The sequence below is a fragment of the Diorhabda carinulata genome, chromosome 3 (assembly GCF_026250575.1).
Source record: "Diorhabda carinulata isolate Delta chromosome 3, icDioCari1.1, whole genome shotgun sequence".
NCBI classification, from domain to species: Eukaryota; Metazoa; Arthropoda; class Insecta; order Coleoptera; family Chrysomelidae; genus Diorhabda; species Diorhabda carinulata.
Genome location: NC_079462.1, coordinates 6,092,517 through 6,110,986, shown reverse-complemented (window position 1 = coordinate 6,110,986; position 18,470 = coordinate 6,092,517). Strand labels below are relative to the sequence as shown.

Here is an 18,470-nt window from a genome sequence, read left to right as displayed (position 1 = left end):
GTCATCTCCATTTAATGAAGGCTGGAGATAATTTCGGCATACTTATTTCGGTCCAGAATGGTGCGAATTAATGATGATATGTTCATACCAGTCCAATCGTGGATGTTTTTTAACCATGAATGTTGTCTGCGACCTGGTCCACGTTTTCTTTCGATTTTTCATTCTATAATTGATTTCAATTTATCATACTTGTTGTTGCGGTATATGTGGCCCAGATAAGCGGCCTCTCTTCTCTTTATTGTTGTAATTATCTCTGTTTCCGTTTCCATACGTCTAAGCACTTCATCGTTAGGTATATGTTGAGTCCACGATATTTTTAGTAGTCTACGGACGATCCAAATTTCAAAGGCCTCAAGCCTGTTCATAGTATCCACTTTTAATGTCGATGTTTTTGCTTCATACAAGAGAACTGAGTGCACATAAGCCTTTACAAAACGGTATCTTTAGTTTAAGTTCAAGGTTGCGTTTCATTATAGGTTTTTCACCTTTATGAATATGGCTCTAGCTTGTTCTATACGTGATTTTACTTCGACGTCAGGGTCTGCATTTGTAGTTATGCAGTTATATAATTACTAGTGAAATTAATATATTTTTAACCTAGTTCATCTCATATTGTTAATATCATCTTTCCATCTATGTTCTGTCTTGGTGAGATACTGCATACCGCTAGGTATGTTAGTCTTATACGCGTAAAACCTGCTTGAACAGATTTCTGTTCATTAATTATGATTTTCCAATTTAATAGTTGTTTTCTGTATTCTCGCTGTAAATTTCTTTTAAATCTAATATACCACTGATGAAGAAGATAGAGAATGTGTGCTATTATACTTTTTTGCAGTACTCCAATTTCGATTTGTATTTGTTTCTAAGTATTGGTTTTTCTGTTTAACTAAATAATCTATCTGGAATATATGATGGAGGTATTTCTGCATATTGTTTTGATAGAATCTTGTTCAGATTATAAATCAAACCTTCAAGTTTACCTCAGTTAGTAACATCTAAAAATACTGTCGAGCAGACTTGTTTCCCTTTTTTGTACGTTCTATAATATTGATTATACGATATACCTAATTTGTACTGTCAGATGAATCTCTCTAATGAGACAATTCAGGATCAAAGTACATTTTGAAGCTTGATTGTTGACTTGAAAAGAAAAATTCTCGGATCTCTTATTTTATATAAGTATGATATAACAAAAGCTTTGTGAAAATACTGAACTTGGAACATGTACGAGGAGTGGCTGTTACAAAAAAAGTACGCATACACTAAAGGTTACGACAATCAACTGTTTAGCCTGATGTCTACCGTGTCTATTGACAAACAAATCTGCATCAATAAGAACAATCTGTTGAAGATGTGGAAGTAAATGACAGAAAAAGATTTCCTGCGCTGTTTCCAGCAATAGAATATTCGCTCAAATTGATAAGGACTGGAAATTGAAAGGAATAATAAATAGATAAACATGATATTGAATTGTCACAAAGCTTGATAGGCCAGTGACCAAAAGATTATCTTTCAGAAATTGGCATACCAGGTTATTTCTCCTTATTTATTCATTTTGATTAAGATAAAACAATGATAGTTCAGTTACTTCAGTCCTTACTGAAACCGGTTCTGAGTTCGTAGTTTCCGGAAACCAAGCATCACAAATTTGCTGCTTTGTATTCAGACCGTTTTGATGCCAAACTTTTGTATCTTCTTAACTCTCAAGATGGTATGTAATCACTTTAGAGGTATAGTAGGGTCAGAAATTATCTGAGAAACACTGATTAATTTGTCGGGGTTGAAAAGAGAATTCAATTTTGGTTTTACTTTTCACGTCTCTACCGTTCTCGTTTTTTTTCGATGTATAAATATCAATGCAAATTTCTGTTTTTGTAATATTTTTTTCATTTGGATATTTTTCTTGAAAATTCAATTTAGGTCTACCTGACATTCCCAGACGAGTTTTTGTTTTGAGAATAATACCTGAAATAGAAAGTTTATTTTTCGTGTTTTGATTGAAATGGATTCAATGTAATATCATTTCATTGCTTCGAAATTAGACTAGAGATTCTTATCCATTGGAAATGAGATTATCAGAATAATTACTTTCGGGTAATTGTACACGGTACTTTTATTATTCACTATTTTTAAGTATTGATACTAGAATTCAGAATAATGTTCTTCAATTAGTTGAAATGTGATTAAATTAATAACAATCAACGTCCCTTGGGGTATTTTTTCTAATTTGGCAACAAGAACTAAACTGTAATCATTACGTTATCTAAGAAAACAGCTAATCTACGTCAAACTGGTAATTGTGGGGTGAGGAATTGATTTTCTCGTATGAGCCCGTGTTAGTTTTTCTTGGTTTTATCGGTAGTGAGATTGTTTTGTATTGTTTCATGGTTTTTTGGTATCAGAAGGACTCATAGATACATTTCCATCTGTTTCAGTGAAATAATAAAGCCGAGTATTTTCGCAGTTTTTTATATTAGTCTTCAATTAAGGTTTCAAGCAATTTACAAAATTCACGACACTAGTACTAATATAGTGCTTGAATTACATGAGGTTTTTTGACATTAACTGTTACGTTCAAGTTTATCAAATAGGACTAGGTTGTAAAGTGATAACCTAGAGACAATTGAAAGGTACTAGGACAAACTTAACCTTTAATTGAAGTTAACCCCTTTTCTTTAGATTAGAACTTTAGTGAGAATCCTACTAATTTGTCACCAGTTTCGAATATACTTGCATTTCAGAAAATTTCGTAATTCTTTTCGTAGCAACTCCTTAAGAAGAAATTTAGCAATATAACTTGAAACAATGAAGTCGATCAGATAAAATCTTTCAATAATGCACTTTCCATACTAACGTTTTGAATGATGTTGATTTTATAGTCAAAAAATTTTCCGTTGAACTATTATCAGTTAATGTTTCATTTATTCCTTGATTCCCATAAATTTGACGTCATTTTTTAGGACGTTGGTATAAAGTGATTTTATATCTACCCAAAAATAGTTATTTCCAGAAATGGGTTCACAACGGTTTCTAACTAGCGTTAAGCCCATAACAATTATGGAAGTTGATGATTTTTTTGTTGACCATGAGTAAGAATGTTCCATCCAGATAAACTGACAGATTTTGGAGATAGACTGAACTATATCGGCAATTTAGTAGGTGCTTTGCACCTCAGATAAAAGTGGACAATGATAATGATCATAGGTAGGATCAACAAAAGAATCCGCTACAAGCTATAGAAGACTGATGAAAAATAAACCTCTATCAGCAAAGAAAAAAGAATCTAGGGAATAAAATGGAAACACTTTTATCCAACTTACTCCAATACTACCCTAACTAATGACAAATTTGAGAATATTCCATAAATACTTGACTGGATATCCAATGATCAAATATTTGAATGTATGTTCTCTAAAAATATATCAGCCAATAACTAAACAAACTGAATTTTACGCCCAGCAGAATACTACTGGCAATTTTAATTCGAGTTTAGAAGATATACAAAAATTATTGATAATTTTTGTTTTCTGGAAACTACAAATTACCCAAAGAAAACATATATTGGGAGAAGGCATCTAATACTGGTATGGATACTGTTTTCAATTGAATAACAAGAATGAGATTTCGAGAGAAACGTAAACACATAAACTTCGAAAATACTTTGATATTCTAAAAGCCAATTATATTATATTTGATGTACTTCGCAGCCAATTATCCTTAGATAAAATGATAGTTCGCTACTATGGTAAACATTTCGCCAAAATGTATATTTATGTGAAATCAATAAAGTTTGAATATACAATTTGGGGCCTATGCAGTTCAAATCAATATTTCTACAATTTTGATCCTCATAGTGCGACAAACTTGCTGAAGATATGCTAAGTTCCAGAGTAGTGAAAAATTTACTGACAGGAATTCGAAAACTCATGAAATTTTCTTTGATACCTTTTCCATGGGGCTCGAGCTTCGGAAGGATCTAAAAACCATGAACCTGAAAGCAAGTGGAACTATATATGGAAACCGACTTAAGAAGTGTGCTGTTATGTCATCCAAGGAAATGGAAAAGAAGGAAAAGGGAGGTTATTTCCACAAGTGATTTGATAAAAATGATGAAATATTCGTGGTTCTTTGTAAAGACAACAAAGATGTGACCATGGCTTCGAATTATAACCACTGAGTTATGCTAAAGGCTTTCCAAAAAAAGAAAAGCAACCAGCTATTATATAGAGACCCTATTTGTTCAGTGAATATAATAAACGTATTAAGTTGATTTACTAGATGAAGAAATTTCATTATACATAACTAAAAATCGATCACTATATTGGTGGTGTCCATTACTCACACAATTTTTGAATATGTGTGTAGTGGATACTTGGTGATTATATCATCCAAATCAACAAATTTCAGTCATACATTAGAATACCTTGAAATAATAGGTTGACACCCATATTTTCTTGTTTTTCGAAATATGGCGGGTATGATAGAGTGAATTGTGGAGAAATTTCATTTAACATTAACTTACTCAGACGGTATACAATGGAATAAACGTATTTCACTTAAATTTCTTAGTTTCCCAAGTATGTTCATATACATCAATGTTCCCATTATTTCATGCAATTTGTGTTTTTCTGTTTTGTGCATCAAAAAACTTTCAATATGTATACATGCTGAACGTAGCTCTTAACTATATCAAATGCTTTTATCAATGAATAATGTATAAAAATAACAAAAACACGATACATACGATTTTTCAAACAACAAATCCCCGCAAACTTAATCTATAAGTACAGAAAAATTGCTTAATAATGGAGTTTCGCGTGACATACTCGTATTATCAACAGCGAACCTTCATATTCAACTTAATTCAACTACAATTCATGAGAAAATACTTGAGGAATAACTAGATATTCGAATCTTCGGAGATGAGTTATAATTTTTACTCAAATATTTATATTTGTACTTCAGATATTATTCTAGACTTCAATATTTTGTCAAATGAAATGATATAATTTTCAACGTGCGTGTCTACCAATATATCTCTCTCATTTGCAGAACAATTATTGTGACGAATGTAATTTCTAGCTCAAAACTTTTTATTCGAAATCTTATCGCCTTTTTGATTATCTTCCACTCAGAACACATTAATTGTCACCTCGTGTCCAGCCGATTACAAAACTCTACAAAATTTAAGTGCAATGAAAGAAATAAATGGAAAATCCCAGGGGAAAGTTGGCGAGACTTTTCCGCGTGACAAATGTAAGTTTGGTCCTCCGAGTTAGGCCCAAAATGGCCGCCATGGCTAAAAGGATTTACACAAGGTATATATCCAGGAGAAATAGCAGCTTTTAGTCCCGATTTCGTGCATGACGAGTTCATTAAATAAATTAGATAAATGTAGCGGATATTACTCCAGTGACGGGGTACTATAGTGGTTATGAATGGTTTACGGAATTGATCAATTGTAGTCATTCATACGAAAACAAAAATATTCCCAATCTTAGAAAATTTATTCATCAAAAGGATTGCTAATAAAATGAATTTCAATTTTTCCTTGTTAATGAAGTGATCAAACTGATCTCATGCATCCGCTTGTCCTCCATTAGTTGCATGTGGCCAAAACCATCTCAGCCTCTGGGCTTCCATAAATCAGACGATACTTTCATTGCATAGTATTTCATCTATCACTCCATTATGCTTGGTTCATTCTGATTCAAATATTCTCAATATTTCTTCTCTTTTTGAGTCATCCACCAACATGTACGGTTGGTCTTAATGAAGTCTTCTAGATTTTGTTCCTCTGGTAATTACTTGTACTTTTTGTTTTTCAAGAGCTTCAAATTCGCAGTATAAGCTTTATTAAGACTTTGATTTTGTTTTTGTATGCTGTATATAGAGCTAGTGGTATGGTTTTTTATATTTTCTCAAAGATATTTAGAATTATTGATATCTTTTAAGTTTTACCATCTATTATTAAATCTTCCCCTCTGCTACAATCTTCTGATGTCGATATCTGAATAAATACAGTTTTAGATTATTAAATAATTCGACCAAGCTCTTAACACTGTCTTACTACATCTTTGAAAAGTTCTATCAGGCTATTATTTCAATCCTGGTGGATTTATGGAATATATTATCTCTCTGATCTATTTGCTTGATTGCTTTGTGTTTTAAAATGAACGAACAGAAAATATTTTCAAGAGAACGTGTTAATGTATTACTTATAAGTTATATGTAATAAGTGTAATGCAAAATCTAACTTTTTATAACAATATTGCAGAAAGATCTGTTGAATTGAGTCTGTGCGAAAATTCATAGCTTTTGATTATAAAATGATGATTGCACTTTGTCAGGGAATCAGTTATTTCGAAGCAACATTTTAGTCTGCAACATTTTCTAGGATAACATACTTATAAAAGATACGTGGGTGATTTCAAGCCTAGAAAATTGTGTAGCCGAACCTAATTTCGAGTTGTTATTTGTAACCATATGTTCTTCAAAATGTGAATAGTCATTGATTGAGTAATGCTAATGATACAACAAAAGATGATCATATTAATTAACTTTGATATATTCTGTTTTGACATGCGTTTCATTGTGAAAAATCTCATAATAAATATTTTTTCCTACCCAAATTACTTTTACTTTGATTGATAGAGAAACGTCACTTGATCTAAACTTATCTTAATCTACTTAATATCAGAATTAACAGAGTCTTACATTTAGGTGTGAATAATATCACTGATTTCTCATTCCAACTTTTCATTGGATGATGCTATTAAATAAACTTTGATATATACCTTGGTTTGAATTATCAATTTTTTTGAATCTGATGTATATTTTGAAATGTTATAGATCCGCCTCGGGTATTCGTTGAAGGAGCATCAGGATTAGAATCGCCTGTCAGGGAAGGTACTGAAGTCACGTTATTTTGCAGGTCTTCAGCAAATCCGCCTGCAGAGGGTTACCGTTGGTATCACGATGTGAGTATCATATAATAGTATGCCAAAAATAAATTTCACTAGAACTATTTTGATTTACAGATTTATCAAATAATTTATATAATTTCCAAACTTACACAAAGGAAAACGAAATTATCTCATGATGGAGAAGTGATGAAATATAAATTTGCAATAACATTGATTTGACTTGCAAGATTATATCTTGTATTGATCTAAAGATACCTAATTGGTCGCAAATAGCCTCACTATTACATAACAATGAGACTAAACTCGTGTTATTATAATGTAGACGCTTATAGTTTATCAAGAAAATTATTATCTTTTGGGAAACAATGAGATACTAACTATTATATTATTATCTTTTCTATCACTATTCTCACATATTTCTTAGCACGTAATCAATATTTTCTTCATTTTAGTCTCATGTGCATCGCATTGATTTAGTTCGTTACTCCTTTCCATAAATTTAAGAAATTGGTGCATTGAATAAATACATCAGATACTCCAGCTTTTCGAATTTAATCGTAGCAATGCAATATTTAGTTACATAATTGGACCATTTTCTAAAACAAAGGTCGTTATGTCTGAATATTATTATGTATGGTTTAGAAAGATAATTGTAGCCTATTAAATTTATGTTTTCCGTCACAACTTGCAAGTTTCAAGGTGCTATACAGAATATTTCCCCTGAACGAGCAACATAGTAGGCAAAAATCGGGACGAAAACAGTGGATAGCTGTAAGATTGTAATACTAAATAATGTAGTCATTTGGTACACAGAATGGTACTGTCGGATGGCGTGTGACTCTGTTGCTGTCACAATATGTTAATGAAAAAGCTGAACCATCAGCTGAAACATCAGTTCTGTAGCCTGCATACTATAAAATTAATAGAATATTGAGGAAACGTATCCTGACGAATATACTAGAAAAATGATGTAGTATCTTCAAAGAATAGCTAACTTCCAAATATTTTTTTGACTGTACAATACCGGAATTTCATTTAGTAAGTACATTGAGTCTATAGGTTAGTCTTTGAAGATATTCTACTTATTTTGCTCAACTGGGTATCATACAATTCCCATCATGTAACTGCAGAGATATAAATATTCAAATAGTCAGTATTTCGCATTTTATGCACAAATGAGACCAGCATTTTGTAACATATTACGAGCAGGAATAAGAAACCAAGAGAGACTAGGTTGGAAAAATTTTATCTCCGTTAGTGTTGGAAGCCTTTGTTGGATACACTCCGACAACCATGCCAAAGCTGGCAACATCGCAAAGTTTTAGTCTCTCCTCCTTGTTTCAACATGGGTGATACAGGAAATGTATATCTTCTCTTCCAGCTTCTTTATAAAAATTTGTTAATTCAAGTGATAAAAAATAAAAAAAGTCCACAAAAAAGATTTCTTTATGTAGTAAAAACCTCTACAGCCTCAACAAACACAAAACTTTTGGTAGTTCTCGAATAATATATTAAACTTGACTGTTTTCCTATGCTATCACCGCGTACCCGACCACTATCAACAATGGCATTAGTTAAACAAGTCAGAGCAATGTCCTATAAGGCCCGCTTATAACGGCCGGAGGAGTTTACAACTCCAAATAGTTCATTAGCTTCGTCGAAATATATGTCTTTATAAAAATAACAGTTGCTATAAAACATGTGATATTTGTGTATATATAGTTTCTAGATATGGAAAAATAAATTTTTCAGTTTTTTTACTGGCTATTATCTATACAACGAGAAATTAAATAAACAATGAGTTTCGTAGTTCAATTGACTACATTTTTCTGTATGTTTTTTCCGTAGAATTTCAATAACTCTACCGAATATAACGCGTAAATATGTCACTGACAGCATTGTCGATATAAATTGAATGCCTTTTTTTTAGTTCTGTACTGCTTCATATCACATCAAAGAGTTATGCTTGGTTCGACCTATTACCCGGTTAATTTTGAATTCTCAGTTTTAGATTTTTTTGTGGAGTTTTGCGTGACAGAAACAATATGTACAGTTCAGAAAAAAATATTACTGAAAACTGATTCTAGTATTAGTTCAATTCATAGCTGGAAATAAATCCTTTTTTTGTTGTTGTTGTTCTCTGTAAATGGTTGAATCATTTCGAATTGAGTTGGATATTCCGTTTATCACACATATATTTTTTTTAGTTCAAGCTTCATCTAATGAATGAAATATCACTCTCCGTCCAAACGAGCTCAGACAAATAAATTTCAAATTCGATGTATAATAATTAGATTAATAAAATAGTACCACAATATGATAATATCGATTCAATGTCTACAGCTGGGCATTCACATATTTTACTTTTGGTTATTGGATAGTTTGCTGCAAATTACAAAATTATATTAGAAGCCATACAATTCCAAACGCATTAGTAAATTCACTATGTGAGCAGTTCTCATTAATTTGTAATAATATTTGATTGATTTCGATCGAGAGACATTAACAAATTTAATTGTTTCGAAATAAATGACAGAAATTGGCTTAATTTTTTCCTTTCGTTTAATGAGTGTATGTAATCAACTACACACTATTAGTGAGACATTGTGAGATTCTCATTTCCATAAATCTAACGGAATTTGGCTACCAATTCAATAGAAATAATTTCCATCTAGCATTTTTCGATTACGTAATTGTCATTAGTTGAAACTACCTTTTCACACTCATACTAATTTTGACTAGTAATTTCCTCAAAATATTCTACCTACAATTTAAGTTCAATTACCTATTAGGAGATGAAGTGTATAAAATGACTGGGAGGTAGTCCAGGTAATGCGATGTTCTTCATATAGACATATAGAATCATGCATATCGTTCAATCTGACGGGATCATTTAGTAACCTTCTCGTTGGTATGCCCCCCTGTTTTTGCTCGCTTGTTAGTTTTATCGCCGTTCTCACTGCTTTTCCTGATTCTACTCCACTTTCTCATTTAGACCTGGTTTTTCTAGAATATCATATTTTTCCCTGTTTTTCTTCCTATTGGTGTTGGTGCCTATATTGTTCACAATTTATATTCCATGTGGATTTTCTTCATTTTCAACCCAAACTTCCACCATCAATATTTTTACATTGAGAACAGCTTCCTTGATATCTAATCCACGTCATTTCTAAGTACATCTCAAAATCTATTTCAGTTACTTCCGTAGATTTATTTTGCTACGATTTTCTTTTTTTACTTATATGGAGCAGAATTATGGACTATGAAATTATGATCATTATTGCATAATAGCATTAAAAGTACCAAGGACTTCAAGTAGTACCAAAAATCAAAAAACTGCTGTGACAATCCCAAACAGTAAATACCACAATTCTTTGGCCACATTCCAAGACAAAGGCATATAAGAGTGAAGGTGGTGAATAATAAATAGAAAGAAGTAAGCAGGATTCACAAAAGAATTCACCACAACAATCTGTCCATATTATAGTGGACAGAATCAAGTATAGGAATCTAGAACAACTATCCTAGAGTCTACAAGTACAAGACTATCAAGTAGAAGATATGGAAATGGAAGTGCTTCCAAATAGCTATGAGATTCATGTATAATCTGTCTTTTCAAGGAGTAAAATAATTTGAGCAACAGAATTGTAAGACATAGCAGACACAAAGTACTTTGACAACTGAAACTGTCGCGTGAAAAATTGAATTTTTCATTGATGTTAATATACTTTACCTAAATCCTTTGCAATATATTTTCACTTTGTTAATGTCATCACCTAATTCCAATGATAATTTTCGTTCACATCTAAATTGAAAACTGTAGAAATAAAAATTTTATTTTCCAAGTCGACTAAGTGATCCCAGCTCGGTTTGGAAATTGAATTACAAAGTGAAATTCTCTAATGAATTTATATATTCAACTCAAGTCTGTTGGTGTTGTTATTCGTACGTCTAGAAATATGAAGATTCCACATTCACACATTCAAAATTGTTATCATTAAAAACTGAGAGCAAGAAGACCAGAAGGGATATGATCCCTTCAAACAATATGACTTTGTGGAAGAAAATAATTTGCTAATCAGACACTTCATTATAATGTTAACAGTAGTCTCTAAATAATATTGAATCTTTTATTCAGAATCACCAGCTTACATGCAGTCTCTGAAAACGATAACTTGGTTATCGAAACGCGTCTCGGACAGTGTAATTGTGAGTGTTGTAGTGGTAGTGTAAACAGTGTGTTTAGTATCCCCAACGATTCCAAATTCCAACTTATAATTACCATTTACTTTCCTATTTCGTTCCGTTCATAATGACTTTTGATTATAAACTAACTCATCTTAGTCTTTGAGTAATCTCATGAGCATAATATTGATTGTCAGCTCTGGTAACAATATGAGAGAAAGGAAGAAACGAAGTGGATATTTCTTGAAAAGTGACATTTTACATAACTACAAATGGAAAAGAATGGAGTTTATGCAGAATATTCCTGAATTATTCTCCATTTTTTCACGGCTTCAAATTTACAATCTACACAGGTACAGATATTTCTCAGATATAGTGTAAAAACCATTGTTCAATACAACTTCGTTTGAATTTATTACTTAGCACCTGAGTTTTAGCAGGTATTAATTAAATTAGACATTAGGATTCCATTATCGAGAAGCGATTTTGAGGCAACAATGAATTGATTATTAGTTGAATTGATTTCATAAGAATGAAGTTGTTTTGAATGCAAAATGGTAGCGAATTATTTATAAATAACATTAGATTGGCTTTGATTTGATATTTAAGTGTTATTTTGGAATGAATTATTTGTGTATAGAAGTTTAAGAGCTATTTTTGACAGTGGCAACTTACCACGCGAATCTCTTTGTAAACAGCAAATATTGAGTCAGCAAATATAACAATAGCAAATATAAAGAACAGCAAATATAAAAGGAAATATTTTTTTATTTTTTATCAGAATTTCACAACTGATCGATTGTCTTCTTCCACTAGCATGTTATATCTTTTCAAATTAAAGAAATTTTCAATATTACTCAATATCACTGGTATTTTGGAACTAAAACTCAAGAAGTAAAAGACTAGAAAATGGAATTCATAAGAGCTTCACCGGATTTTATAGTTTACATGATAAAAAGATAGGAATGTTTCAAGATGTTTCCTTTCCATCAGTGAGGAAGCGTCCAATGATTCTCAAAAACTTTAGTTATCAGCTGTTTGTTTTAGATGCTTCAAAATATATATAGTATATGTAAATTTAATTATCATACAACCCACAACCATTAAGGATACAACATGGGATAATTGCGAATATGTAGAAAAGAAAAATCAAAAACAAATATCCGACTTGTTAAATGTTCAGAAATAATATTAGATTGGCTATAGTAGTTCTCCCTGTCAAAAACTGACGATCCGTAAGTGATGCAGACTTGTAATAAATTTATCAGAATTCAAAAATCGCCATTTTGAAACATTCGCGTCCATCTATGAAGGAAATATGGTGATTATTTGAAGAGGTGTTTTGAATCTGATAGTCAAATATTTTTCGTGAATTATTTGCATGTGCGTTATTCATTTGGAAAACTTCTAAAACTCTCTATAAAAAAGGATTTTCTCCAAAATACATTGTTCTTGATCTCAACTCAAATAGATTATTCGAATTAGTATTACTTTTGATACGTGGTGTGATGCATTCGTTCTCATTTTCTTGATTTTAAACCATATTTTTCTTACTTTTGCTTTTTTTATTAACTTTAGCTCAGCTTATAATCGTTTTATATCGGATGCCTCTTTCTCAATGTCATAAAAGTTTCTTTTTCTGTAATTTGAATTTAATTAAAGATCTCATTCTTTTTTTGTTGAATTTGCCTGTAGATCATATCGAATTTCATGAAAATATTACAAAGTGAAAGAGCTGATGCTGATCTTTGGTAGGCAAACATATTTCCGGAATAAACAGAAGATCCTGAAAGCAAAGTTCAGTCAATTTTGTTCACAAATACAAAAGTAACGAACTTAGATCGCAACCGTTGTCGACGTTACTTAATTAACTTTTCTCAATTTTCATTTTAGAAGACTAATTTATATCCTCGTTTCTGAGATGAAATAATATACAGTCTACAATCGAAAAAGACGAAGGAGAGGATAGCCAATTACTACCATTAAAATGATAATATTCTCTCATTTCATTCATAATTTTACGACAATTTAAATTTTTTACATTCAACAAATTCAAAAATGAGAAATTGGTTTTTAATGGATCAGAAAACGTGAAACTGCACCTCATCAATGATCAGTTGATTGTCCTTATGGAGAAATATGCTGTATACAAAATTTCTAGAATCAATTGAACCGTAATAATAATCAATTCTTGATACGGTGAAGATTATTCACAATAGCAAAAAAATGGAACTATATGAACATGTATCTAAAAGGAGTCATTATGTCGATAGAAATCAATAATAAGCGTGATTTTCAGTCATAAATTGTATCATTTTCTCACTTTTCTCTTACTTAAAACTTTTTATTAACGGTATGGATATAATTCAGCTGCTCCCTCTTTTTTGCAATAAGCATTTATGTTGCAGCATCAAACAAGTTTAATAAAGAAGAAATATCTGCACTTGTTAGCTGAATTTACGACGTTAATATTTAAAAATTTACATCCTAAATGCAGATATCTAATATAAGTATGCAATCATAATATTTTCTAGTAGTATAATATTTCATAAGACACCAACGTAATGTCACACTCTTATCTCGGTGAAAATAGAGAAATGGGGAAAAAGGAAATTACAAATTTCCCAAGTGTCTGCACGCTCCACAGAAGACGCAGAATAAGATGAAAGTTACGCATTATGAACAAAGACAATAGAAGAAATAGTTCATTTGAAAAAATAGTTTTTTTAATAATATGTTTTTTAATTACAATCCCAGTTTTTTTCGGGAAACATTTTCACCATGAATTATTACTTAGAAAAGATCATTTCAATATGAAAAGTATCTTGCATAATTTTGTCGCTACAAGATATCACCACAGGATTGAGTTGCAGTAGAACCTTTCTTTATTATATACGACAGTTCTATTGGAAATATTTAGAGGAGCATCACCACCGCCTCTTAAAACAATTTTGTATAAGTATGTGGAATGTTTGGTATTTTTGTGTTGATATCTGGCATAACCGACTTGATCAGTTCGTTATAAGCGTCGTTACGGCATTGCAATTTATGGAGTTCGTGAAATAGTTTTTTAAAACTGAACTCGACGGACGTGAAGTTGGCGCTACTGTTTGTTATCACTTAAATAAAGATGAATAACAATGAGAGTGTCTTCAATTGTTGGTTAAATGTTTCAGCTAGTCTTTCTCTTCACGAAAAAAAGCATTAGAGGGTGAATCTCGTCTTAGTTGACCACCTATTGCAATTATTTCAGTAAAGGTTTGATCTGTGAGAAAACCGGTTACATTCAATCTTGACAAAATCAACTTTAGGGTTTGTATGAGCAATCTCATAGACAATTATCAAACCTATATCTAGCCAAGAGATGTTGAAGATAGGTACCAGATTTGTTAACTGATACACGAAAAGAAGTCATGGAGGAGGAGAAAGAACACCTACTTATTGTGTAATTTTCGATAACGGACGACTAGACACGCTAGAAGCTATACCAGTTGAGCTATCCTATAGGCACGTACCGCCTTCATATTCGATGCACCTACGTAAGAGACCCACCGAAAAAAGCTACCATCCATCCTATGGTAGAGATAGATCAATTTCGAGTTAATAAATAATAAAATAATGGAAAAAGAAATCCTACTCTGTGAATGAATTTTAGCTATCAAGGGAAGTCCCTAGACTGGGATTTAGTCTTAGATCTATTAGTAACAAAACACAAAGTTAATTTGAAAATATCATACAAAACATCCCGTGCTTTTATAATAGTGACATTAATTTTCTCCGCAGTAATTTAATTCTTATGCCAAGAAGTATTTTCCACTTTATGCACTGTCGTTTATTCCATCACCTAATTCTGAATCACAAAGATTTGTTTCAATTATTCAAACCCATCAATCGATTAAGTATAAAGTTCGAGGTAACAAAGTGCAATTTGTACAACATGTCATTGTTTTGAGCGAATTATTTAGTATACTTTCATTGAAATTGAAAATTAATGACGGAAACAAAAGACTCAATTGATGAGAAAACTTCACTGTCACCCAAAGATGTTCAGGAAACTGATTAGCATAATCGAAATGATACGATTACTATAGACGGAGAAGTCACAAAAGGTCGAGAAGTTTCCAAACTTTTCTGATGACTGTATAACAGCCTCCGGTTGAATTGGAGTAGAACGAACTTCCGTTTTTGGGATTGTATGACTTAGACAAGATAACTACTTGTTTGAAGGGAAACTTTTTATCCGTTTGTTAGTGTGTCTATTGGGAAATTATTCATCACTAGAGATAAAGTTCTATTAAGCAAATATCCTCTTTGAGGAGCTTCAAGTAATGTTAGTAGTTTGAAGTATTTTACATAGAATCATATAACATGCTTGATATGATCCTGATTAATGAACTAGAAAAATGAGATATTAATTTGAGTATAATAAAATCTCAAAAAATTATCGACTTTGATGTATGGAACCAGACAAGAAATATTCTAATAAATGGAGTTACATACGTGTATGTAGATGAGGACTTCATAGAAAATAAGAACCGATTCCGTTTGATATTTTTGAACAAGCGCTGATACGAATATTCTGTTGTCGGTGGATTTTTGTTGGTAAAAACCCAGAAACCAGAAGATTTTATCAAAAAATCACTAAAATATATGAAAAATAGGAGATAAACAAAATTTACATCCAAATTCATGGCACTCAACTTAAGATTGTCTGAACTAACTACACAATGAAGAGAAGAATTGATATTCGAGCATTGTGAGTGACACTGACTTGTGGAAACCGCCATTTTGGGATAACAGCGCATTCACTTCAGTTGCAAAAATTTTGTGTATGATGGGTTCCATCATTGCTTGGATTACTCCATAAATATGAAAAGAAAAATTGGGAGCAGCTGTGACATTTTCAAATGCTTACAATCGCTTACAATAGACATGAATTTTCATTATTAGCGAAACTTGCAATAGGTTTCACAATTACAGTTCATAAATATGCAGGAAATTGCACATACACATTTTTGGTACACAAAGAAATTTATCAATTAAAACGTAGACATAATACACACGATCGAACATCGATATAAAAATCAAAAGTAGCCGCAAATGGTAACGATATCGTCATCATTTTAATTTGCAGTAATGTTAAGTTTCTCCACTCTACCACTGTCAACCATTTGCTCTAGATATTTGATACACTTTTGTCAATATGCAAGGTGTGATATTTATAATATCGCAAAGCTAGCTAGCGTAGCTATTCCATCAGTAATGTAGTTTTCGTATTTAGACTAATGTTACTTCACAGTCTTCAGTGGCGATAATTTGTTTTATCTAATGTTGATATTCTTCAAACGCATCCAGTTCTGTATGTCGCTTTTCTGTAGTTAGTTGCTGGGAATTTCTCAAGTGGTAAGGTGAATTTTATGGAACTATAACGCTGTCATGTTGAAGCAGTAACAGAGTTTTAGAAAACTATCGCTCAAATAACTTGTCGTTCCTTTTTTCGTGTTAATCGCCTGTTTGAATTGACTCAAATCACGAAAATACGTCTTTAATAATACCAAATATACTCCCAATATAGCAGTTTATCAATCTTTTTCTTTATCCTTAGAAACATATAATCAAACCTAAAACTGAAAATGGAAATATTGCGCTTAAGCAATTATTATTGTTCTGGATGACCTTCAGGGGTTTTAAGTGATATTGAAAGTGCACCAATAAATTTTTTTTATAATCATGTCACATATCTGTTTATCCAAATTTTTGGTGTTATACAACCGGGATTTGAGCTATTGCGTTTACACTTTTTTCATACAAATTTCATATGCTACAAAAGTCCTTCCTTAACAATTCTAAGAATCTCATTCAAAGATAGTAAGATAGTATTCGATTATCAAAGAAAAACTTGGAAACTTTTCTATATTTTGCGTGTTTCTCAATTTCTCACAGAAATGAATCATTCAGGAGCAAAGTTGGACAATACGAGACACTCACCAAGACTCTTCAACTATATTTTGATATACCTAAAATGAAAATATAAGGCAGGACCTTACGATATGGAAGAGAAGTTGAATATTGGAGATACATTCTGAGCTATAGAATACAATCCGGACAGTATGAAACGATAAAGAACTTACCCATGAAACGTACGATTTGTTGTATATATTCAGGATTGTAGTCCAGTTCACACTTAGATTTTCTACCTCAAACAATTGAATGATTTTCTCTGAAAAGTTTTACAACTGGGCTATAATTAAAATAACCTCCGATTTCATCTACTCTATTTTAGCTATATATATTACCAGAACATTGAATTTAAGAATACAATGAAGAACCACAATTAGGAATAATAACAATGATAATACAATGTGCTTTAAGCCAAAGCTAGCGACTTTTACCGCTAATTCAAAGCCTGTAAATATTTTTCACTGAAAACGTAGAAAACATTCCACAAACCTTGTAACCAATGAAGACTATGGCAAATATTAATCATAGTGTCACAATACATTTTGAACGGACTGTGCGCAGCCTCAAGAAAGTCATTTAAAAGAAAGCTCCAATGAAAGTGGTGAGCCTCATACAACAAGCAGTCTTTTTCCCATCCGCATTATATTTCCGAACATGCATCCAGTCAGTCTCACTTATTTCCAAGGGTGAAGAGCAGATTAGTAACACGGTGCTTCAACGAGGAGTAGGAGCTGCGGGTGCTAGTCACTTAATAAATGTGATCGCAGGCAATAGATTTCTGAAAATAATCTTATCCACTGCTTCATAAAGTGTCTAAATTTATTCAGTTAGTATTTAGAAAAGTATGATTTTAGTCGCCATTAATTTGAACATTCTTTCTTGTTACAAAACGTTCCTCACATAAACTAAAGATAGCAAAATGTATTTTGCAATCGATTTTCAAGCAAAAAGGTTCTATTTGCTCAATTCGATAAAATTTATGGTTTAGGAGATATGTAGATTTTTAGTTCGTTGTACATGCCAAGGAAACCGTTCGCTATAAAGAGATATTCTGAAGAAAACTATCATAAATTGTAATTATCTATTGAAAATACTTACAGGAAGTATTGAAACACAATCAAACATTTCTAATTGAACTGCATACTGTCGAACATCGTATTACTTACATCAGAAAAAAATTGAAATGTAGAAAAATTGGTTACCTTACAACAAACAACAAATGAAAAAATGAAAAAAACTATAATAAATGTTTGAAGTGGGTACCTTGATTCTACACACTATATCTTTGAACTAGGAAGAGCCATTCTAAGATTCTGGATCATAACGTCAGAATGGAAGTTTATTCTATCGATCATTCTTTTGTTTACTGGTGTTGTGCTTTTAAGATATCCACAA

The 18,470-nt window shown here is 31.7% G+C and overlaps 1 protein-coding gene across 2 annotated transcripts in view; it reads left to right on the top strand.

The window, feature by feature from the left end:
* The window catches only part of LOC130891618 (hemicentin-2), a 173,904-nt gene that overhangs the window by 80,178 nt on the left and 75,256 nt on the right, over positions 1-18,470 (top strand). For both annotated transcript variants that reach the window (XM_057796458.1, XM_057796459.1), the window contains exon 8: positions 6,856-6,983. In XM_057796458.1, the coding sequence (XP_057652441.1) occupies positions 6,856-6,983 (128 nt within the window). The remainder of the gene's footprint in view (positions 1-6,855; positions 6,984-18,470) is intronic.